This window comes from Pygoscelis adeliae, unplaced genomic scaffold, assembly GCF_000699105.1.
Source record: "Pygoscelis adeliae isolate BGI_AS28 unplaced genomic scaffold, ASM69910v1 Scaffold67, whole genome shotgun sequence".
NCBI lineage: Eukaryota > Metazoa > Chordata > Aves > Sphenisciformes > Spheniscidae > Pygoscelis > Pygoscelis adeliae.
In genome coordinates this window covers 3801364-3827858 of record NW_008825271.1, presented here as the reverse complement: position 1 = coordinate 3827858, position 26495 = coordinate 3801364, and the positions used below count along the sequence as shown (strand labels likewise).

General features: G+C 37.9%; 1 protein-coding gene across 1 annotated transcript in view; it reads right to left on the bottom strand.

Annotated features, from left to right (window-relative positions):
- Window positions 1–26495, bottom strand: part of FAM160A1 (family with sequence similarity 160, member A1) — a 91491-nt gene that overhangs the window by 26076 nt on the left and 38920 nt on the right. Inside the window, exons 2-5 of the mRNA XM_009329778.1 lie at window positions 13306–13538; window positions 11510–12136; window positions 6440–6598; window positions 4130–4216 (exon numbers count right to left, since the gene is read on the bottom strand). Coding sequence (XP_009328053.1) covers window positions 4130–4216; window positions 6440–6598; window positions 11510–12136; window positions 13306–13407 — 975 coding nt within the window. The 5' untranslated portion in view covers window positions 13408–13538. The remainder of the gene's footprint in view (window positions 1–4129; window positions 4217–6439; window positions 6599–11509; window positions 12137–13305; window positions 13539–26495) is intronic.

The following is a 26495-nucleotide window of genomic DNA, read 5'->3' as shown; positions in this document are numbered from 1 at the left end:
CATCAACTGGCGGGGGGTGAACAATTGCATTGTGCATCACTTGCTTTGTATATTCTTTTATTATTATTGTTATTATTATTATTTTATTTAAATTATTAAACTGTTCTTATCTCAACCCATGAGTTTTCTCACTTTTACTCTTCTGATTCTCGCCCCCATCTCACCAGAGGGCGGGGGGGAGTGAGCAAGCACCTGTGTGGTGCTCAGTTGCCAGCTGAAGTTAAACCACAACAGAGGCAAACAGGAACCTCATGAAGTTCGATAACAAATGCAAAGCCCCGCGCCTGGGGAGGAATAACCCCAGGCACAAGTGGACACCGGGGATTGACTGGCTGGAAAGCAGCTTTGCAAGAAAGAACCTGCAGGTCCTTGTGAACAAAAGATTGGCCCTGAGCCAGCAATGAGCCCTTGTGACAAAGATGACCCACAGCCTCCTGGGCTACATTAAGAAGAGCATTGCTAGCAGGTTGGTGGGAGGCATCCTTCCCCTTTACTCAGTACTGATAAGATGCATCTAGGCTGCTGGGCTCCCCAGTACAAGAGACACACTGACACACTGGAGCAAGTCCAGCAAGGGCCCACAAAGATGATTATGGGATGGAAGCACCTATCATATGAGGAGAGGCTGAGAGAGCTGGGACTGTTCAACCTGGAGAAGAGAAGGCTCAGGCAGGATCTTATCCACGTGTGCCAACAGCTGTTGGGAAGAAGCAAAGAAGATGGAGCCAAACTCTTCTTAGTGGTGCACAGTGAAAGGACAAGAAGCAATGGGCCACAAACTGAAATCCAGGAAATTCCAACCAGATATCAGGAAAAAAAAAAAGCAAAGACCACACACTTTTCTACTGTACAGGTGGTCAAACACTAGAACAGTATTGCCCAGAGAGGGTGTGCCGTCTCCAGCTTTGGAGATATTCAACATCCAACTGGACAAGTCCCTGAGCAATCTGCTCTAGCTGACCCTGCTCTGAGCAGCGGGGTTCGACAGGACGATCTCCAGAGGTGCCTGCCAGCCTCAGCCATTCTGTGATTCTGTGAAGAGACAGGAGGAAAGAAGAGACTGGCCAGCACCTACCATCTACCATGTAGGCTTAGCTTTAATCCAAAAGTGAGTAACCCTCCCGGTACTAGACATTTAGCTCATATCTGAATACATCAGTTGCAAAGGCAAACTGATGTTGTTGTTACTCCATGAGGGATTAAAAGCTAATAAAACTATTAGCTACACAATTCATTTAATAGTGCTTGTACAGCTGTTTGGCTTATTTTACTTTATATACTTGAATCAACTAAATTTGATTTGGTGATCAGACAGGAAGTAACATTAACGTGATTTGTTTATGTTGCTGCTATTGTTTTAAACAGAAATCAAGTTCTAGCACATTGATAACAGAAAAGATTGAAGACTTCTTTCCTAGATGTCTACATACTTGACTGGAGCTGTCTTTGCAAAAACAATAAATCCAAGTCTGTGTCTTGCTGCAGAGCAAATTTTTCCTCAAAACATTACTTCTTGAAGAAAAACTAGAATATAGTACAGAGAGAACAGGTCTGAAGTAGTATGCCTACCCAACAGTCATTCAAGAGCAGAGCCAGAAGCTCATCTCCCTTCTGATTTTTACATTAAGGTAGAACCATGGGTGCCAGATTGAATATGGGATGTTAAGGCTTGAATGGCCCATAAGGTCTGGACTCCCTTCCTCCCTTCCATGTCTATCACCAAGAGTTATCAGAAGCAGCTGTTCCATGCCAGTTAAATTCTAGAAATAAGATTTACAGGAACACCACAGGAAGATGTACCAATAATTATCATCTCTTCTTACCACCCCTCCCTTTAGCCTTCCACAGATGTCTTCCTAATCAGGTATTTATACTATGCTCTATTACTCATTGTATTTGAGCTCATAAGCCAGAATGAGTCAGAACAACCCAAACTGAATGATTGGCTAAAAACCAAAATCTTCAGTCACAAGTAGATTTTATGATACCAAACCAACTTCATTGAGTTTAAAAGAAAAACCAAGATTCATTTAGTATTGTGTTCAATGAAAGAACTTCTGTTTTAAAAACCACCATGGTGGCTCTGGCCTTTCTCTCATTTTGGCCCTTCACAATTTTTTCTTAACCTAAAGGTCAATTACAACACTTAAGTCCCCAAATGGGTGATACAGTTTTCAAAGCCTACTCCTCAAATTAGCATTAATCTTTTCAATGGCAACTAGAAATTATTTTAATGTATGAAAGAGCTCTTACAGCATAATTATCTGTCTTAGCGCATAGACATCTGTCCCAAAAGCAAAAATGTAAAATATTTATTTTCTGTCAAATTAATGTGGGGCACAGCACAGAAAGACTGAAGAGGTCAAACGTGCCTCTATTTACTTGTTTCCTTTTGCTATGGAGTTTTGGTCTCACATGTATGAGACCCTTGTATCAGATCCACTAGATGGTGCAATCCATCTTCTCCATTAAATGCGTTTGAAGTTTATACACATAAGTAGCTAATTTTTAAAGAGGAAAAAGTCAAACTTAATGCTAATCAAGGAAAGGTTTATTACTGGAAGAACAAGGCACCAAACAGAATGTAGGGGTTCAGGAAAGACCTAGGCTTGAAACTCACATAAGTTAGCAGCCAACATCTCCATTTTCAAGAGAAATATGATTTCACCCAATTTCAGAGTACATAAATGAGGTTCAACAAAATTTACATCACATGAAAAAAACCTAATCAGAATAGCATTCTTTAAATGATTTAAGTAACATCTCAGGGAAATAATCAACCCAATAGGGGGCTAGCAGATTTACTGACCAATAAGAATGGTATTCAGCAGCATGGTAATATTCAAAACAACGTAAAATTTGTCTTAAGTACTTCAGAGGTAAAAACAGTACCCACTAAGACCAGCATCCCACAGCTACATTCTGATATCTCCCTTGTTATCCATAACCTTGACCTAAAGCTGGTTAGCTTTTCACTTCTGATTCTAATTCCCATTCTTGGTAAGGGATTAAGGCAAAACACAAAAATAGAAAAAATTACTCCCAGGTAAGGAGGTGATCTGAATGACAGACTCCAGCCTTGATCTGGATCGCAGCCAAATTTTATTTCAGCCCTCGCCAAGCTCCCAAATGTTTGAGGTCTGTCGAATCATTGAGGAAGATTCTGTACTGCTTATTACTTTCTTGGTAAGTGACTACTTACTACGAAGAATTGTGTGCACTGCCAAGACAAGTCCTAGACTAGAAAGCAGGGTACGTGTTTCACTGGGCTCTCAGAAAATGGAACAGGTGCAGTGCTTTCTGCTTGGCAGGCTCAGTGAAAATGAGTAGACCTTCAAAAAGTAATTTATTAGTCCTCTCCTGGCAGTTTTTGGTGGATTTTTACTCTCAGCAATTCCTACTCTTTCTTCTCAAACAAGGTGTTCTTTTCACGGGCCAATGAAGACTGTTAATTGACATATTCTGCAACAGTTGGAAATGTAGTTTCCTGCAGCCTAACAATAAGAAAAAAACTAAGTAATTCACCAACATCAGTGACATATTTTGCAAAGGATAACCCCTAAAATTCAAAGAAAAATTGATTTTTTTTTTCTTCAAGGCAACATACATGGCATCCTAATACATTAGAAAATTGATACCAAATTCCATTTCTTCTCTACGTTATCAAAATAGCTCTACCAACTGTGATAAGGAACTACAAAACAATACCAACTTTGCTAAAATTAGCATAATATTTCTTAACTGAACATGTTCCTTGTAGGCATTTTCCTTTCGGAAAACATTCATTTGGAATAAAAAATCCTCATGGAAACACATCTGCCATGATGAAATGTGGTCTAAAATGTCACTGCTTTTTTGATGATACGTCAGCCTAGTGCAACAAAAATATTTTAGTTCTTCATTTCACTTAAGAATTTTAAGCATTTTCAGAAATACCTATATCTTGCTTAATAATCTATATAGTGTAAATAGAAAGTATGGAATGAAAAGATGGAAAGTTAGCCTAGAAACTTACTCATTTATATGGCAGTCACCACTCACAGTACATTTAATAGTATCTTTACACAGAGATCATCCATAATGCTTTTGCCCGTTATTATTTTGTGTCATGCTTGCATACACCACTGACCTTATGAAGCGCAGGAGCCATTACTGGCACCAAAAATCCATTGTAAATGTAATTCACAAGCTGGTTACGTATCAAGGGATGTGCCACCTATGAGGGTGGGGGAGAGAAAGACACAGAACAGTTCCAGTGAGATTTAAAACAAGATGGGGCACAGACTACTATTAACCACTACCAAAACCCTTTCCCATTTAACAAGACATGTTTGTTTTTCCTTCTCACCAGCATTTGCTATGATTCAGGTTCTTAAAGATTTTTCCTTCTTCAAAAAAATACACAAACAATGTTTAATTACAGTAAGCCTGCCAAATTTAGAGAACAGGGCTTTTCAATCTCCCTGCATGCTGACAAAGATGAATGGATGGACAGAAAAGTGTGTATACCCATGCATCAAAGGAAGATTTGAGATTCTAAATTTAGCTCCTGCAACCTCATCAGGGTCACCTGAAGGTGGATTTGCCATTGTTAACTTGTCCTCTTACAAGAGAAAAAGCAGAACAGCTGCTTTCCTCTGGTTCAAGAGTAGGTAAACCAAAGCGCTTGCTAGCTATGGGGTAAGAACATACTGTTCACATGCCCTTCTCCAAACCACTGTAAAACAAACAGAAATGAAAACAAAACCTACATTATTCATTCAATAGGTTGGTTAGGAGCTTTAAAAAATGAACTGTTATTAGAAGCCAAAAATCTACTTTTATAATGAAGCATTCATTTTGTTTTCACAAAGAAAACATATTATCAATTCATATATTTAAAAGAAATTTGATAAAAGCAAAAAACCAAATCCATTCAGAAGCATTCTAAGTTAATATATTCTGTCTGAAGTTCACACAGAGACTGGAACGTCACAGCCTATATGTGGCCACAAATACATTCTCCCACTTGCAATTTTTCCCAGACTTCCTTTAATTTGTAACACTTGCTTTGGAAAGGGGAAGGAAAAGGGTTGCCCTTCCTATGCTGTGACCCAGGGAAAAAGTAGTAAATGGCAAGAAGTCTTGGCTACACTGTTCCTTTTTAATCTCTGGCCAAAGTTTTTGGGTCAACACAGAACAAGCCACACCACGAAAACCATGCCATGCACAGAGCAAAAGTTCCTGCAGTAACTAAGCTTTCACAATTCAGCTGAAGAAAGACTATAAAGACACGATCAAGCAGCAGTCAGAAACTGCTCTTTCTGCATGTCAGCTGAAGATCCTTAACCATTTTGAGTTCATTTGAAAAGTGGTTTTAAAATAATATACTCCTCTTTAATTTGTCTACAGCAACCTTTATATCAATTTAAAAAAAAAGATATCAAATATGACCTCCTGCAAATGTAGATCTGTAGAAAAATTTCACCTAGACACCAAAATTAATATTATCTCCCCTTCATGTTTAAACATGCATGTTAAAAATCTTGTATATTGCATTTAAAGAGCGACAGCTACTATTATTTTCGCTTGTTCAATGCTTTAATAGTCAGTCGCTTTACTGTATTTTGCACACGTCTCACTAGAACATTTTTTATTTAACAGTAAATGTGACTAAATTTTCAATCCTATTCAGGACATTTCTTCAAGTAACACACAAATCCACAGTTTCTGTAGAATTTATATCATGTTTTAATAAAATACTGGACAAGGGTTCCGTAGGGTTTTCTAGCCTTCAAAACAATATAAAAAGACAAAAATCTCATTTTACGTTTAGATCGGGGAAAAAAAATAGTAAGGTATCAAAGCCAGAAAAAAAAATTATAATCAAGAAATAATCATTAAGAACAGAGAGTGGATTCAAAACAGGCCAATCTAAAATTAATTTATATTTCTAGGAAGATATCTAAATTCTGCTTGGAAAGCTTTCTTTATGCAGTACTCGCCAACAGGCAAAACAGACTATTTTCTTTTGTATGCTATTATGAGAGCTTAGACAAACACAGAATGTTTTTCAGTGCTTAAATATAGAAAGATTACATTTTCCCACATGTAAAGGCATTCAATTTACTTTTAGTATAAACAGTGGTATTAAAATGCAATAAACATTTATTTATTTTTTCTTAAACAGAAAATCCTCCCAATTACATAATGAAATATCAAGCCGCCACACAAATCTACTGCTTTCATTTGAAACATTTGTCACCTGAAGAACATATTAATTCATCTTTATAACCAGGACAAACATCAGAAAGCATTCATTTTATAAGCAACTTATTTTAGTGTAACTTAAAAAGTCCATGCCATTAATGGAAGTAAATAAACTCTATAATTTACAAACTTCCGCAGAATATATAAAAAACTACTACTTCAAAAGGACAGGCCAACTCTGCTCCATTACCTGTATCACAGCGTTGCAAAATTCAAGGGAATTCATGAATTGTACAAGGGCTGGTGACAAGAGCCAGTCATCTTTCAGCAGACAGTGCCACTCTTCTCCTTTTTCTTCCAGCTTTGTAGGCAAAGATGAATAGAGGCCACTTAGTCCTGTTGCTAGCACCTGTATTTCAAAAACAGAAGAGAAATAAGCTGACTTTCCAACTGTCCATCTGCTTGAATGGCAATGCCACAAATCGTTTCTCTTACTAGTTTTAGTAACAGAAGAGAGTGTTGAGATTAATTTCTTTTCCTTTTGAGAGAGTCCTGTGGCAGAAAGACATGAATATTTTAAAGAGCCTTCCATATAATATCCTTCTTCCAAGAGCTGGTATTTAGGAGAAAGTGATGGGGAAAAGCAGGCTGTCTTATATTTTGTTTTTAATCCAAAGTTATAATTTCTTTTTAAATACTTGCAAAATCATTTTACACTTTCCTTCAGTCCCTTCCAGAAGAAGCCATCACTGTCATCTATCTACAGCTTGTCTTTTGATGGCAATTCGAATGTTACTGCTTACACATGCCTACATGAAGTGATTTCACTTGGAAATACAAAACATTAGAAATGGAGGGAGAAAGTGCCCCTGTCAACAGAAATGAAGTTCAGCCTCACGCAGACCACAGATATATGTTGACTTTCATTCCTAGGCACTTGAACTCAGCCGAATCAACTTTAAAAAAAAAAATTCTGTTTGTAATTTCTCATTTTCCTTTCTTACTTATCTGGGAGGGGGAAGGGAAGAGATAAAAACACCCTGAAACAAGTTACTGTATAGACATTGTTTCCAGTAATATTAAGGCTTACAGATGATTTATGTAGAATATATCACTGAAGCACAAGATTGTATTTTTTGTTAAAATTTAAAAAGCGTATTTCCAAAAAGTTTTTTTAAATTTTACTGAGTATATCCAGAGTATTGGTAGCTTCAGACCAAGTTTTTAATTATTAAAGTTATTTGAAGCTGGAAACTTTCTAAATATTATGTACAACTCTCATCCTTCTGACATGATTTTATACAACTTCAGGATAATTTTTAAGATGCTCCTCACTTTAATGGGATCATTAAGACTCGGCCTGGTGGAAACCTTTTTAGTTTTCATTCAACAGACCCTTGTAAGAATTTTTCCTCTTTCTACAAAGGGCTACTTGGCAGCTACAGGGCTAGACAGTCAAAGCTCAGATGAAACACAACTGTTTTATCTATTAGAAAACAAACAGTTGACAATGTGCAGGTCAAAGACCAAGAGTTCACAGAAGGGAATTCAGGTTTTGATCATACACAGGCGTAACAAATTATAATTGCTAACCCATCCAGTCAGACGAAGGCTGTCTTTCTGAATTCCTTCCATTCCTAAATCACATAGTTTTGCAGATGGATTTATTTTGGCATACATAATTAAGCTAATTATTAAGTGGGGGAGGGAATACTGTGGAAAATTCACTGCTTTAGCACACTGTGCTACTTTTTTATACACATAGATATGTAAAGAAAAATGCTGGAGATATGTTAAAAAACTAAGAAGCTAAAGCCATTGAGCAAAGCTTTATTTGTACAATCACATTCTTCTATAACCAGAATCTTTTTTGCTTTTTCTCTCTCTCACAGTAAAAGAGCTCAAAGCAATAAGTTAGGAAGATCTTACTAGGCCTATAGAACTACTTATACATAACCCCCACACACACTTACACTCACAAACCCAGGCTTCAGACGATTCTAGGAAGGAAAAAATTCTGAAGAGAGAACTTGAGTTTCTTTTGTGTTGCAACCTGTTAATTAACGCACACTTGATTTTCCATTGTCAGCTTAAAATTTAATTGCTATTCATAAACACATACTTACCCTCTCAGTAAGCAATCTGATTTTCAGAGCTGTGTACTATCCACATTTCTCCTTCATATGGAAGTTTAGTCCTTAAGCACAAGAAACCAACCTTGAGCAAAACATACTACTCTCCACTAAAAGGAGCAGTGAACTCACAATCAGTCAATGTCTTGAAGTGAAAAATTCTTTAGTTTGTCTGACTTACTGAAGTACGAAGTGACATATGTAGCTGCTAAAATCCGTAAAGTTTAAAAAGCTCTTATTTTTGCTATGAAGTACAACACAAATGGCTCTATGTGAAATTATGTTTCTAAAGCACTGAGAGACAGAGAGTAGCAACTGGAAGCAACCTCTAGGTAAAAAACATCTGAAAATTTTCATAGAAGTATATGGTATAAACAGGATTACCATTTGAAATTACTAACAGAACTCTTCACATTCTATAAGGAAGCATATAAAATAATGCACATATATAGACTACATTATGGAGTTTTAATCAGTAAAATTATAAACATCAATGAAAAAAAAATCTGAAAGGGAAACAAATGAATGAGTTCATGTCCTGGAAGGGCAAGATTGGTTTTATTTTTTGTTTTATCCAAAGCAGTGTCCTTTTAAATTTCTCCCAACATTTGTCAAGTCAACCCTACATGCTCATCTACTTTTACAAGCATCTCCAGCAGTTTCTTTCTCACCATTGAGTCATGAGTCTCTCCGCAAACCAGTCTCCTTGATTTATTTACTTTCTCTTGACTCACAAAAGACACTGACTGACTATGTGATTTGTAATCCCAGACACACTATATGATTAAAATGTGTTGTTAATACATAATCAATTGCTATCTGGCCAATTCCTTCCCTTTAATAATTCCCTTTCCTCCCACATCCATAGCCTTTCTACCTCTGTGAAGCCTCAACTTTTCAAGGACATTGCAGAGCCATACCTCCTTGTCCTGCTTTAATACTTGCTTTCTTAAGCTGTGAGGTATTTAGAAAAACAAAGTTTTATGGAGAGACTTTGAGATGCTATTCTGCTCAAAATTCTTCAGAAACATTGTTTTCTTATTTTAATACTGAACAGACAATATCTTCAATCAGATTCAGAAAACTTTCAGGTCAAAACACGATAAAAAAAATTATATGGCAGAAAAATCTCTGTAAAGTCAGAAAACTTTGCCCAATAGTTTGTCTACATATTCTGTGTTAAAAACATTTGTTAGTGATATATCTTACTGCAGCCTGTCCCCTTCCTTCTTTATAGTTTGCTCACCTACAGTTTTGAATACCATGGACAATCTAGTTTCAAAAAGCTGTTAACCAAAGTTAGCTCAAAAAATAGTATCAAGAAAGCCTTCAGGTTCACTTTGGCACAGATCTAATACTGATTCGGGTATATGAGGCAGCAGAGATTTATGGCCAGACCCCATCCCAGGGCATGTCTATATTATGCAATAAGGCATGGTAAAGAAAACCCTATACGCTACCAACCAACTCGGCCCCAGAGCCAGAGATAGCATCAACACAGTGCCACCCAAATGCCACTCCTATCAGCACAGGACTGTGCTAGCTGTTTTGCAGAGTAGCTGAGGCCACATCTGCACTGATTTGAGTGATATACAGCAATGCCACTGACACCTACAGAGTCTTCCAGCAGAACAAAACCTGTTCCTTCAGCTCATCACACTCAAATTCAAAAAAGATTTTGTGCTAGTGAGCTAATTCTATGGCATTGCATTAAAGTTTTATTATAGACGTAGGCCAGTCTCATTACTGTTCAGAAAAGTCTGATTTTAGCACATTTTGACAAGAAGCCTTCCTAATTAGAATGATTGTCAATCATGGCTCCCTGCTGTTAGAAGGTTAATATAGCTGGCTTTTATCTTCAGTGTAAAAAGGCTGCTTTTTTTTTTTTAATTAATTGGAAGATGTAATTAGGGAAGTTATAGCATGGATCCAATAATGGTATCTGTCTCAGGGACAGTTTGAGAATCAAGTTCATATTCTTTAGCAGCATCTATTAAACAAGGTCAACTGGAGTCTCTCAGCACAAGAAATTCGATGTAATATTTACAACTGACAAAGGAAATAATTTAGAAGTTTTGTTTTGGAACTTGTAGGCCTCCTTCAACCTGCAAACCTTGCTCTTCCCTGCTGCTCAAAGGACACAGCAATCTCAGAGTAAATGGAAACTTACGGCTGGAATAGCTGTCATGCACTAATGCTTAAGGCAGGGATTCTAGTGTTCTGTGCTCTAAAGCTCTCTGCTTTAGTAGCTATGTAAGGCTTCCCTCCATTTCATTTTTTCTGGCATTTATTAAACTAAAATGCAAGCCATGCAGAAGCTAAAAGAATCAGTCCAAAAACTGGCACACAAGACCAATTTTTCTACAGAATGATATTTGGTTTTGAACCCATCCGTTGCAGATCTCAAACTGATTTTTGTGATAATGCATGAAGAGGCAGGTGTTGTCATATCCATTCTGCTTTAGCTTTAAAACTGCAGTAGGGCAGCTTTGTTTGTTAAATTAGTTTATTTACTTGTTTAACAGCAGAGGTTTTCTGTTCATGTAATAAAATTGATTTGCCAGATCTAACAACACAACACTACTACCAAGTTTTGTAACAGAGTACAACACAACAAGATGGTGGTCTGCCCAAGACAGCCATAGAAATGTCCAATTCTGTGACACAGAGCAAGTCTCCCTTTTATCTTGCAAAAATATTACATTTCTATAACTCACACTATTTTCACTCTTATTTTTTGAACTGTTGAACTGATGTTATAGTGTGGCAAGCACAGCCCACCTAAGCTAGCACTGCCACCAGAAACAACAGCCTCAGAACACCTTGTTCCCATTTCTCACTCCCTTCACCCCCAGAATCTCACAGGGGCCTCACAGTGAGACAGAACAGGTTTCCCTCCCACCAAGTTCTGTTGTAACTTCCATCAGTTTCCCAACTCAATTCACTGTGTGACTGCAAAAACGCTTGTGCTGGCCCAAAAGCACAAGACACTGGTATGGAAACAAGGAGCAAGACTTCCTTTGGCAGTAGGGCTGGCTTAAACAGCATTATAATTTGTGAAATAGCTGTTAGCTGAAACAAATGTGTTACAATGCATCTTTATCAAAAAATGACAGAAAAGGATGAGGACAATACAGGGAAGACAGTTAGTTTAGCACTGAAGATCAAGCAAACCAAGAACAACTTACTGGGCAAAAATAGGTGTTTTCTGCTATGTGGTTTGCAACAACGTTGTTTTCTGCAGACAGAGACATTATGAAAAGCAGCGCATCACGGGCCTGTTGACCTACTGTTCCTTCTCGATGGATGAAGGGAATCAGCAGGGAAAATATGAGGAAATTGGCAGCTCCTTGGTCCTCGCTGGTATGGAAAAACAGTTCTAAAATGGAGGGATCTTTGGCTATTATAGAGCAGAGCTGGTTCAAGAGGATGACCAACTCTGTTTCCACTGTTGGAGTGGTTGTTCCTGAGCAGGAACTCAGCAACATCATCAAAGGCTTCAGGATGGGCTTGTGGTGCAGCAAAGGCTGATGAGACTGGGTTACTAGCATTTCATACATTTTGAGTTGCTCAATTTTTGTCTCATCGGTGAACTCTCGCCGTAGGCTCCAAAGAAAAAGCTTCTCCATGATGTTTTCTGAGACCACAAACTCCAGAATAGGCCCCATTGAGGCATCCTTTGCTTGCTCCTCAATTAATAAGAAAAGCATGTGCTCTACATAATTCTGAACAGTGCTCGCCTCATCAGGTGAAATTGCCCCATACTTTGCCTGAGTGTTTTTCAAAGGATCATGCTTCTCTAAGATTTTCAGAACCTAAAGAGAAACAAATGCAGATCAGTTATTTGAATGTTTTTTTTTAAAAAAATGCACTTACCCCTATAAGGAAAAATCCATCAAAATTCTTTATACAGAAAGCCCAAACTCTTTTTATGCTTTTAGTTTTTGTCTGTCAAGCTTTCTAAATTTAAAAGTTTCACATTTGGGATGTATGAAGCCAAAACGTAACGCTTTTGTTCACTTCTATAAGCACCTAAATTTGCCACTTGTCCTATTGCTGAAAACTTGGGGTTTTCTGCACATACTCTTGCAACATTCAATATAGATTTAGGATTGAGTAACAATTGTCATCCCAGCATTATACCCCTGGATTAAATTCTGTTCTGCATGCAATCAGTGAAGCTCCTTGTCTGTGAAACAACCACTGTCTAGCGCTTTTGCGGAGGATAATTGCCACAAAAACACAAAGGAACAGCAGCTCCCCTTACATGACAGCATCACTAGAGTTAAGTGAGAAAAGGTGGCTCTTGAACGATGGCTCCTCTGACACTGGAAACATCTCATAAACACCAGCATTCATCTGGCTTGCTTCTCAGGATAGCCGAAAACCAGCAAAAGCAGCAGCACAGAAATCAATTTTACATAAACCATTAGTTATTCATATTACTGCAGCAAATAAGACCTTATATTATCGTGCTTGGAGCAAAACATCTTTGCCTAAAAGCAATTATAATCCTGATGACATGCAAACAATTTTTAGAATACGCTGAAGTGCATAATCTACATCTATCCATAATAAACAACACTGCATACAGCTTTGCACCAGGCATCTAATATACTTTACAAAAGCTAGGCAAGCCTTACCCAGCACAAGGAAAGGAAGCACAGAAGTCTGCAACAAGGTCCAAGTCACAGTGAGTCACTAGAAAAGCCAGGAAGAAGATCTAGGCCTTCCATAAGATATTACCATGTCCTACCACTTCCCTTTTAGATGCAAATCTGGAGTTCAAAGTGTAATTAGTAAAGGCTAACCATACCTTAAAAGGTCAATTACCTTTGTGTTTTAAAATGTTTCAATGTCATCTACTACATTCTGCATGAAAGACGTTTGTTCCTGAGCAATTCAGGATTTTCCCAAAAGCAAGAATGAAGCAAATTCCTATTAATGCAGCCTACTTCAAATCAATAAAACCAATTAACATTACCTGTGCCCAGTGTGTTCTAAACACTATCATGCATGTTTCTGGGTCAACACCCTGCAGGCTCGGAGCCTGCCGATTTTTGCTGATACTGGTTCCAGAGGACATTATAAATTTTCCAAAGGTCAAGCCAACTAGGCCATGCTGGATTTCTTCTGAAAATCCTGTAGTTAGCTACAGATGTTCAAGCATCATGATGAGATTGATATTGTGTTTTGAGCTTTGGTATCCACAGAAATCTGTTTAAAAAACAAAACAAAATACACATATACCTATGCACATCAAATTATAGCATATAACGAAAAAGAACATACGTAAAGAGAACACTGAAACCTTTTTTCTTTTAATTCAGTTTGAGGATGGAATTTTTTAAAGCATGTTATATGGGACCATCTTCTCAAACTTTTCCTCATGATAATAGTTTCTAATGCTCAAGCTTTTGAAATCAGTTACTGAATTAAGGTGCTACTGAAATAAATAAGCATAACAGAAGCTCATGCAGTAAACATTTTATGCATATGTCACTACATTTTATGCATATGTCACTACATTTTTAGTTTTTCATTATGACATTTTTGCCATCTGACCATGTCTCTTCTCAGAGTTGCTTAGTAACTAATGTTGCATAGGCTATACAGGTGAAAAAAGTCCAGGTTATTTATATATTTTTGAAAACAGTATTTCCATGAATAGATATAATTACAAATACTTAAAGTTTTCTGTCAGAAAGCATATCATGAACAGTTGAAAACATCTGTAGGACACCATATGCAAGTAGAAGGATGCATGTGTATCAATACGAAAGTAACCAAAAACAAACGACATAAAAGATAAAACCTTCATGTATCCAAAGTCACATAAATTGAGATGTCATATTAAAGGACTATGAGAATGAGACCAAACACTGAAACATTCTTTTCACCCATTATTTAATATCCTAGATATCTGAGTATTAAAGTAGTAGTACACCTGCAGGGGAAAGTTAAAATGAAACAAAGACAGATATCTTCCAGATATTTGAGAGGCTTAAGAGAACATATTATTCCCTCAAGCACCAATATCTAAGTCACAGTCCCCGGTTTGTTTTTTTTTCCCCTCCATGAGCTGTACATTTTTATTCTCCTTTTTGCAAACCGCCTTTGATCTAAACAGCTTTTAGACCAGGGGGGGGGGGGACGGACGGGGAACCACCAAGAAAAAACCCCACCAAAACAAAAAAAAAACCCAAACCAAACCTCCACAACACCAACATACAAAGAGTTTAGGAAGACAACAAATGCACTACAAGTTCCAACAGCTCATATAAATCATAGCAACATTACATCTCTGCTCCCTGCGTGTGTGCTCTGCTTGTATTCTTGAAACTGTTAGCACGGCAAAGCATACAGCCTGTCTCAAAAGTAGCAGCAATTTTTGCCATTTTCAAAATGTCCAAAAATAAACAGGGCACAACTTTAAGACTTCTGAAGCAAGCAAAAAGCAAAAGATGGTTATGCATTCCCCTGTATCTATAAATGTATATTAATATGCTGAAGATTCAACAAGATTCAACTGCATGATCAGGATTTTCCACCTCCATCCCAACCCTTGCTTCTTACAGCACGTAAGATGCATTTTCTAAACACTCTCATGCAAGACAATTAACACAATCTAGTTCATCTTTTTTGCAGATAAAACATTCCATTTGTGGAGAAGCCAGCATAAATCCTGGACAGTTTATCTGTTTGGGTAACACTACTTCCAGAACAAAGCTGGCATTCCATACAAGCTTCTCACCAGATAATAAACTACCTGGAACCAGATGCACTGGAGAGCATTGTGCAAAACTAGTGAGAATTAGCTCATGAGAGCCAGCCAACACTGGGAACAGAAGTAATATCTTACAAAACATTATCAAAGTCTCTCTACTGCTTGCCCCCCTACTCCACTCACACTTCTCACCTGTCTATCTCTTCCATGCTCACACTGGCGTTACACTTTCAAGCACTCCCTCCCAACAGTTTGGTTCTACTTCTACATTACTGACGTTCCTGCACCGGGGGGGAGCGGGGAGGGAGAGAAAAAATAATTTAAAAAAAAATCAGAGATCAAAGTAGCAAGTGGATTTGAGAACCCAACTTCAGAGGCCTAGGATCTGTTTTTTTTATCATTACTGACTTAAGTAGGTACCACTATATGTTTAATGCACAGCTTCTGGTGACTTTTGCTTACAGCTCTGAGCTCTCAACATTTCTAACAAAAACCACTCAGAAAACAAGATGCATGCTTAGAGACCATTTAGAAAAAGCCTGTTCTAAGTAGTTTGCCTAATACCATACCTAATAATCCAAAGGAATATTTAATTGACCTATTCTTCAGATCACCTGTCCGCTTCTTGCCAGTTCCCTCTTTGTCAGCCCTCTCCTTCAAACAGAAATCTTCCCATTTCTGTAAAAGTTCAGCAGACTCCTCCAGGCAAAAGTGTCCTTCACTGCACAGCCCTGATTCACCCTTTGAGCAGATCTGTCCTGTGCATGAAGTGAAGCAAGCAGCTTTGGAAAAACTAATGTGATCGTGTAATTAAAGATGGTATCATAAGGTGCAGCAAGAGAACTTAATTAACAAAGCAGAGGCAAGCTTGATTCTGGAATTTACGAGTTGCTTGACTTTACAACTTAGAGCTTGTTTCAATGTAGACTTTGCATGTTATTGTTGTAATTAAAATAAAAGAAACTGATATTACACATCTAGATATCACATGACAAATTCTATCAGCAGTACAGCAGTATGATACCAAGAGTAGAATCGGAAACTTCAGATCAGCCTCCACTATTTAAGCTAGTAAACAGCAATAAGGGAGATTATGGCTTTCTCCAAGAATGCTGATAAAAAAAATCAAAGATCGGTGATATAAGACTCTTGAGACGCATGCAAAGCTCTAGGATGTACCACACACAGACAATCCAAAACTATTAACCTGACACCCTCTCTTCTCCTCTAGTCTGTTCTAATTCTCTGTCCTCCCTAGCCTTTGCAATTTTCTTCTTTCCTTATGCATCTTTCCTATCCCAGCCTCAGATTCTACTCCACAAACTTCAAGACAGTACTCATTCCCTCCTTCAAATAACTACTTCTATCTTGTAGCTCTCTAAACATACTTTTTTGGGGTAGTGGTTCCATATTGGTGGTTTGGTCATTACAGACTCCTGAAATACTGCCCTACTTTTCTGCAGCTATGAGAAGACCTAAAGCGAACAGAAATGCTACATCTCTCACCACACATTAAAAATACAGCAAGATGCCAAGAGATCCCATGACAGAGCCACTGTTACGTTTGTGTGTGCAATAGGAAAGCTCACTTTCCACAAAAGTGCTACTTAGTTACTGACTTTTATGTAAGAATTTATAACTACCACTATGTTATTGAACACTCAAGTCCTGCCTCTGTTAACAGCTTACTGCCTAAGCAGATGACTGCTACAGTCTGCACCTGTAGTATGGGCATCTTTTCCTACACAAGGATATCCTATGTCTAGCCGCCATATATAAAGAACAGATACAGCCTCTGTGAAAGAAGCCTCCAAGACAAGCAGGTGTGTCCCTTCATCTCCTGCATGAAGTCCCCCAAGGTCTTATTTATCAAAGATAGCACTTAGGGACATGGTTTGGTGGTGGACTTGGCAGTGTTAGGTTTACAGTTGGACTCAATGATCTTAAAGGTCTTTTCCAACCTAAATCTATGATTCTATGATATTTAAGAGCTTCCTGCCATTTCCAAATCCTAATTTGGGCACACTCAAGTTATGACACTGGGAGTTCTCAGATACATGGGACATTAACAACTGGCAGCATTTTGATTCAAATCAGATCTTTTTCAGAGTTAGATGACACTAGATCAGAACAGTAAGGTTGGCCATCTGCCAACCCAGCCACATCGCCATTGCTGTTATTAAAATGTTCCCAGGCACAGCAGAGTAAGATAAGCAGTACAGCAAGCAGCGAAAGCAGAAAGCAATCACTAACGAGCACTAGACTCTAATATACAGTAAGGCAAGCAAGCCCCATGGCAAGCACAAGAGCCTGCCCATTAATAGCTAAACAGCAACAACAGCTATAAATATGATCTAGCACATTCCAATCAAATCTGTCATTATCTTGAACCCTTTGAGCCCCACGCTGGGTGCCAAAAAGGACTGTCATACTTCAATCCCAGCCAGCAACTAAGCACCACACAGCCGCTCGCTCACTCCTCCCCAGTGCGATGGGGGAGAGAATCAGAAGAGTAAAAGTGAGAAAACTCGTGGGTTGAGATAAAGACAGCTTAATCAGTAAAGCAAAAGCCACTCACACAAGCAAAACAAAATAAGGAATTAATTCACTACTTCCCATCAGCAGGCAGGTGTTCAGCCATCTCCAGGAAAGCAGGGCTCCATCATGCGTAACGGTTACTTGGAAAGCCAAACGCCATCACTCCGAACATCCCCCCCCTTCCTTCTTCTTCCCCAGGCTTTATATGCGGAGTATGACGTCATCTGGTATGGAATATCCCTTTGCTCAGTTGGGGTCAGCTGTCCCAGCTGTGTCCCTTCCCAGCTTCTTGTGCACCCCCAGCCTACTCGCTGGTGGGGTGGGGTGAGAAGCAGAAGAGGCCTCGACTCTGTGCAAGCACTGCTCAGCAATAACTAAAACATCCCTGTATGATCAACACTGTTTTCAGCACAAATCCAAAACACAGCCCCATACTAGCTACTATGAAGAAAATTAACTCTATCCCAGCCAAAACCAGCACAGTATTCTAACTAAAAACTGCACCTAGCAGTATACTGCACATACATAGAATCACAAGATTAAAGCCATTTACATCTTTAGTAACAAAGAATCATGAAAAAGATCATTTGTCCCTTGGTGCAAACAATAACATCTCAGTAAAATGCAATAAAACAGTTCATTCTGAATGTTCACTCCTAGTGCACAAAGTCATCATAAACAGACTGTACAAAGCATCAAATGAAGAACAAAAATACCCAATTTCAATTATTAGCTGAAAACAACTTGCCTGCAGCAAACATGAAGTTGACAAGGGCTACATTCACTCACATCTAGCCCAGCTATCGGATCAGAAATCTAAGAGTAGTGAGAGAAACAGACATTATCCTCACAGTGGCAAATACTATGGCTTTTTAATCATCTCTAATTTAAAATTAACAAGACAGCAACAAGCAGACTGCAATGTACAATAATATTTCTAAGATCAAATCAATTCCCTTAAGGAAGGAAATATTTCCAGTTTGGAAAGCATCTTGGGATACTGGAATCTTCTTAGTAATACAGAACACTAATAGATAGTGTAGGCTTCAAAGACTTTAAACTCTGTAATACTGTTTTAAAAAGCATAGAAAGCTTTTGACAACTTAAGTGGTCACAGAGTAGATCCTAAAAACAGCATACCTATTTAAAAAAGGGAAATAATTGAATTGGAAGCAGCACTATCTTTTAAGATACTTATCAATCTAAAGTTAGTATGCTCTAGCTATAGCAGTAGCAGAAAGAATATATTCATTATATTTGTGGTAAGCAGATTTTGTTACTAGATTAGTAGGTTTTCTTGATTATTTTGTAAGGCCAAATATGCCACAGTAACTGCAACAGCACATTATTCCCTGTGAAGTAAAACTAACTCCAATTAAACAGGACAAATAACCTGACCATATTGAGTCCAAAGGTGAGAAAATAAATTAATTTATAAAACACCAATTCATTAAGAAAGGGGTGGATGTGAACTTAGGGGCCACTAAGAACAAAAGTAATGGTTTATTTTAATCAGTTCATCATTAAAATTTTACAATAATTTAGCCTTTCCTCTCTGCTAAATCCTGATCAAGGTATTACTCCACCATTTGATAGTCCTGACAAGTGCAAATACACCTCCTCCTGCAGTCCATTCAGAATTCTACTTCCAAAAACCACTGCTCAGTTTAATACTGTGACCCTGCCACACAACAACAAAACCTTCTTAGCAGGTAAATCTTTCTGCAATTCAACCGTATCTTATCTATCAGTCATTTAACCCTATTACAAGGCCAAGTCCACTTACATATGCCTTCTAGAGCTATTTCAATTTCCTATACTGACAACGTTTTTGTCTCTAATCCCTCCTCTCCTACACGAGGTACCTGCCCCTACCGCCAAGGGTTTATACATTTAACAATCCCCATGTGGAACAAGAAGCACCAGTGTACATATCATACACATGAGGAACCGACGTTCAAAGAGACAAGTCACTATCTCCCCTAAGATCTTCCTATATTCTTTGTGTAACTGGACAGCAGCTTTTGAAATTAGGCAACTAATTTGCACCTACATGAACTTTTTCGTTTCGCATTAAATACCTTTCAGTATGGGCTTGGTTAGTTAGTTGGGTTTTTTTTCCTGCAAATCTGGTTGACTGTTGCATATACAAACATGCTAACAAGCACCTGTCTTCTCTCTAAGCAGCAGCAGAGAAAGTTACACCGTCACATACATGGGTCTATAACCATGTCTGTGCAGTCTCTGGTAAGTGAATGAGAATGGGAGGAAGAGAGCAGAAAACTTTAGCACAATTCAACCTATTTCCAGTTTAAAAAAAAGCAGCAGTCCACAACTAAACTGAGTTGCTTTAGAATAATGATGGGATTGAGACGCAGTCACTGGACTCGTGGAGGATATCTGCTTTCAGTTTTCCTTCAAAAGTCTGTAAATCATCAACCTGTTTTCCACAGCTGATTACAGGGCTGAACTCCCTAATCAACAGAAGTACTTCTTTTACTGCAAAGTGCACTGGAAGAACAGCTTAGCAGAGAATCCCTTGTGAAGTCCGCTCCCACCGGAGTGTCTCTTTTCAAAAGTTTCACTTTTGAATTTAAAAAAAGTGGCACAGAAGTTCGCAGGACTGGGGCTTCCCAGGCAATGCACAACATACAGACAAAAGATACACTGCCTAATACGGTAAGGTAGACACAAAATATGCTGCAAGGCTCTGCAATTTAATTATCAAAGTTGTCTTATGTTGAAACGCTAAGATGCTGTGTTCTCGAGCAGTTCCCAAACACAAGTGTACCTCTGTTATCAGATACTGTATGCTTTTGCTCTACCAGCCAAAGCTTTCCACCCTGTCGGTCCAGGTACACAAGAGACAATGGAGATGGATAAGAAGCCTCAATGGCAGTGAAAGAAACAGCATGTATCAAAACATTTTCATGGATCAGTATGGCATAAAGGGGCTTGAAATTAGACAACTTCAAAGAAGCAGAGGGAAATTATATGGTCTTACACATAGCTATGCAATCACGTCTCTGCAGTCTTTGATAAGTGGATGAGGGAGGGTAGGAGAAAAATAAGTTGCAAATTTTAGCATGCCTCAACTTAGTTCCAGCTTAAAAGGGACCTTGTTCAGGGTTTGTTTGTTTTTTATTTAAAAGAAAGCGTTCTGCATATATTTGTCAGCTTTTCTTTAGGGACTATGGTCAGGGAGAAGGTTTACATTTTACTAACAAGAGTGTTTCAAAGGAAGACATCAATCTTTTCAAAGGAAAGAATTCATCCCATCTGTGGTAAGTTTTGCTACAAAAGTAAAGCCTTTGAAGAGCAGTCACATCCCCATCCTTCATGATCCTATACATGCACCACCAGAATGCAGAAGGCTTCCTGCTTGCTCCCTGGAATGCAGTAGGTCTGTGGTAGGCAACTGAGAAAACGTCAGTGGTTAAAAGCCCCAGCATCAGAGGATCCTCTTTTTGGTTAAGTACTACTCACCTTCAGAAGCTCTACTAGCAAGAAAGCTGCAGCAGAGTACGAGAGGAACAGTTTGAACTACATTAAAAATTGTCCTCCTTCTTCATTTGTTCTTTCATATTTCAATGCTGCAGTCCACCAATTGTCCTGTCCTTTGTCTATCTCAAGCAAACATTTCACATTTAGTCAGCTTTCTTCAGTCTATCTTTTCTACCCAGTATCTGCAAAGACACTATGCCTTCCATGTGTGGGTGGCAGAAGATATGTTTTACACTGATAAAGCTATCTGCTTAAAAGCCTAACAGAGAACAAGTCACCACAAATTGTAAAGCAATGTAGTTAATCAAAGTATCAATTTGTTCTCATCAAGCACAATTTAATCCAACCTGCTAACATGAAAGTAAGAACGTCTTGTGACTCGTCCCCACAGAGACTGCCTAACAAGATCTATCTCATGAGAGAAACTACACCCAATGTTTTATAATGAGACAAAAATCTTACTGTCCCATCTACAGTCAGCCTGTTGCAGTTAAAAAACACAATTCATCTTTTCTTATATCTCTGGGGAGCTACACTACTCACATGTTTATTGTAGATTCACATCATCTCAGACAACTAGTTGGGGTACCGCTAACCTCTTCATATGATCTATGTAATCCTATGGTATTACACGTTAGGGGATCCAGGTTACAGCATTAAATAAATACGTGGTTCTCCAGATACATGAATGGGCAATTCCCCCACAGTAAGTACAGCAACAGCAACAGGCAAGAGGCCCACCTGACAGCCCCAGTTCGGCAGTGCTGCAATGGCATAAATGTGCACGCTTCAAGGGCAAGCAATGGGATCAACTCACACTGGCAGCCTATGCACTGGGACACAGGCTAAGCCAAATCCTAAGCCTTCAGAGACTTCTGCTGTGAGTCAGCCAAAATGAAAGAACAGAGAGACCAGTTAGGCAGTATGGTCCAAAATGCACTGATGGGTTAGGCTGAAATTATACACAGTGGGTCTAGGAAGGCATACAGCTAACCAGCAAAGACAATTCATCAAAGGGCATATTACCAAAGCTAGAGAAATGGCAGTGATTGCTCAAGAAAACAGTAATTAAACAAAGCAGAATACTTGACAGAGACCTTGACCTCCTCAAGGAGGGCTCTATTTACCTGATACACCACATGGTATGTTCATCTACCACATGCATTTGCACATAGGCAATTTCACTGGAAATCAAGAGCATACAATCACTGAAGTTACTCTTGCAAAGTCCCAGGAGGAATGAACCACACGTTCATATCCCTAGGTCATAAATCTGAAGCTGGGGAGGGAAAAAAATAAGGTTGCAATTCTAGTGGTATGACTTGTTCCTTTTAGAGAGAGATAAGGAATATAATAAACCTGTTTCTCTGTTGTATTTGATCTCCTCACATTTGGCCTACTACAGAAAGGCAACAATTCAGTAACAATTAGTGGTTCAAAACACAGATTATGTTGGTTAAAAACTTTAGAATAAAATAGCAGCTAGGGTTCTTAAAATTCAAGACATATCTCTCTCTTAGTAGCACTCAGGCACAGTATCACTGGGGTATCTTGTCTGCTACTAGCAGACAACTGCTGCAAAAGGGATATTAAAACCGTAAACTAAACTGAAAAAAAAAATTAAAAATAACAGCTCAGAAAAGGTCATTTCTACCTATATACTGAAGAAGGCAGATGTCATCGAACTGAAATCAATTCAAAGGCTTTAACTTTGCTTGTTCATTCCCAAATCACTACCAAAATTGCTGACCCAAGAAAAGCACATTTCCATAGAAAACCAACTCATTAAAATGTCTGAGGCCCACAGACCAAAGTGTTTGGTGGTGTACTGTGTGAGACAGGCATTACAAGCAAAACAAAACTCAGTTTAAAACTTTGTACTGTGAATATGCTTTCATATCAAGTTTCAAAGAGAAAGAGAACAACCCCAAAGGGCATAGCACACATCACTGAATGAAAGCTACCTTCCATTCCTTGATTTATAGAGGAATTGCAGATATCAGCTGCTGTGTCTACACTAGTAATTTTGTTTTGTCATAATTGAAGTGAATTATTGGGAAAAAATAGTTGTTGCCAACCTCCCCATGTCTACTGAGAATTTGTACAGGGTTTATTTCAAAATTTATCACTATCTGGGAGTGGGAGGGAGCAACACATCAGAAAGCAGATATTTAACAAAACCTACTTTTTGTTCTGGTTATGCTAGTGGAAGAAAGAAATCAAAATGATCCACACAATCTGCAACATTGATTTTGCTTTCCAAGATAATTCTGACATCTGTGTGACATACAAACTTGGCCCCAACATGCTCATAATTTAGGAAAACCACGTGCTTCTTGAAGTTGTGATGCTGAAGTGAATGGAACTTCTTTTCTTTTTTAAAGGGTTTTTTTTTGAGAAACGTAAAAGAATATCTATAGCTAGAAGTATAAAATAAATTCATAGGAAATGATTACGTTGACTATCTAGAAAACCTTCCTGACAGGAAGATGGATGAGACCAGCAAAGCAGTAGAAGACTCTATACTCTGAAGATTTAAAACTATTTTCAGAACACCAGCATACAGAATAGGAAATACTACCTTTCTGAGAGAAAGATGGTCTAGAAAAAAGTTATCAATATACCTGTAATTATCATATGTAGATTACAGAAAACAAGATTAAGCTATATATTTTATGGCTACAGCAATAATATGTAAGACAATTTTTCAAGTGATTTGTATAACATGTCAAACTACTCATTATAATAAGCGTAAGAAGCCCAAGAATTATGTTTTCAGGTCTACAAAGTGACATTAAAGACAACGTGTATGCTTTCAGCACTAATCCACAATAAAATGTGGATTATATAAACACATATATTCTAAACATTCCACGTTTCATGATAAAGAAGCTATAAACATTTTTTTTTAATTTCCAAACTCTCAGATGATTCTGCAAGTTCTAAATATAGTTCAAGCACAAGAATCAGTAGTAAAACACCATTAAGATTATCCTGATTACTTGATCAATAAACCAACACACCAATAACAAGCTTCCCCAGAAGACTGTCACCAAGTTTTCACTGAGAAAAGAACTTCCACTTTGCAGATGGAATTCCTCTCCCTTGTCCACATGGACATGTTACTTCTCTTTATCTGTCTCTTTCAAATTAAAAGCTCCGGAAAAGGACAGAATATGCTATAAAATCAGAACTGTTAGGTATAGAATCGATATTGCGTAGTTGTCAACATAATACTTACTCTAGATGCATATTTATTTCTCCTCCCAGGGCTTCATTCACAATACAAAGCTGTTTTTTTCCTGGAAAAACAATGGGTTTATAACTGTATATAAATTTAGGTAGCTATCTATCACACAATAAAACCCTCTCATACTTCTCAATATGTTCATTATAGTACATGGACTATAATAATTGACTAGACGACTTGAATTTGTCATTTATCTTTCTGTACATGATTAACTGAAACTACTTATTTTACAGAGAATTACCACCCCAAGATACTTATCCACCAAGTCAACATTATTTCCTACACTCTGAAGTGATAACCTGTTAGTAACATGATGAACTAATGAACGAAGAGAATGAGCAAAAGCATATCACTACACAGCTTCAGGACAACTGTTTCATTGCACTGTAGGATGGCAGAAGCCCATCACAAATTAATTCTCAAACCTAGTAAACTTAATGAGCTACCAAAATCTGAAAGGTCGTTTTCATATCTCACCCTATATACTATATATCACCTGACATTAGGTAGGGGGTTGTGATAAAATGTTATATTTAGCGGATTGACACTTTTGAATGTAAATGTACTTTTGTGGTCTTTTTTTTCTTCTTTTAAAAAATAAAAAGAACAGAAAGAACAGAACACTCTGTGAAGCAACATTGTTTGCATCAGAAATTTGCAATTTAGCTTGGAGAAAGCTCCAGAAGCTAGTGAACTCCCTTTGTCCTAAATTATGTTCCAGGCTTGGCAAAGAGAAAAGCACTTGCAAAATCCTTTTTCATTTCCTTTTTATGACTATCAGTTGCCAAATTTGGGGAAAACCACTGAATAAACACTACTGTTTAAGATGAGACCCACAAATCACTATAGCACACTGTTCACTGAAGAACAAGGATGAGGAAGAAGAAAAGGAGAAAAAGGCAAAACAAGCACTCCTTACAAAATCCTATCCCGTCCCTCCAGCTCCCCATTCCCATAACGTACAAAACTCCATGTATTTGGTCTCATAGGAAACTGCACAGGAAAACTGCTCTCCCTCTCTCTTTCTATTCCAACTCAGAACGGGCAAGCAGAAGTTGAAGATTCGTTTTATATTAATCCCTATTGCAAAGTCAAGAACCTCAATAAAATAACACTTCCCCCATCTGTGAGCATAGATCTATGAAAAACCAACCTCTCCTCCCACAGTGACACCCTTAATAAAAATATTAGTACAGATTTGCAAGTTGAGTGGACTTTGACACATTACGACTTTCTAGATGTATGCTGAATTTGTTGCTTTTAATACACATGATAGTAAACAGCAAAATCCAAAGTGGATTGTTGGCATTTTTATTATGTTTAGTGCATAAAGAGCCAAATCACAGAAAAATCCCCATGTTGTTGAATTTATATTTCCATTTCTATTTAGTTTCACTGCATTTTATACAGGTGGTAGGTGTTTTTCCCTCTAAGCTTCTCCAGCTTTCCTAGGAATAAAATTATTTGTGTCATGTAAACAGTGTTAAGTTGTCCATTATGCAGAGTAGAATTCAATTCTTCATCTCTGATCTCATAACACAAGTCTACTCTACTATGAAAATATGTTACACTCTTACACCACTTAGTCTTCTGCAACTGGAAAGTGAATGACATTACAGCATCTTCCATTCTTGTGACTATCTTTGCCTGGATAATAAGACATATGAGTACACTGGCAAAAAAGAAACTTATGTAGTCTATGCAACACTTGTCTCAGACATGTTGCCAGCATGCAAAAAAGAAACTGCTAAATAATTAAGGGAACAAATTTAAAAAAAAAAAAAAATCGAGGTAATCTGACACTTTCATAACGATTTTGTATTTTTTTTTTTTCAGTCTTGCTTTTGAACCTTTGCGAAAACATGAACAGAAATACAGGTGTCTTTCTAGTCCAGGGAGGAATGAAGATAAACTGGCAACTTTCACGTCCTGGAGGGTAAAAGAGGGTAAATAACAGCCCTTTCCAAATTGCAAATGAAGACTATACATCTTATAAAGGGAGTGCTCTGAAAAACACGGAACCTCACAAATTTTGCGGGAGAACAATATCTACTAAAAGGTGGGGTAAATATCAGAAGCTAGTAAAAATGAAATTTAATTACTATTTAAACTTTTTAATACTTGGAATGATCAATACTGAAACATAGTAAAGACG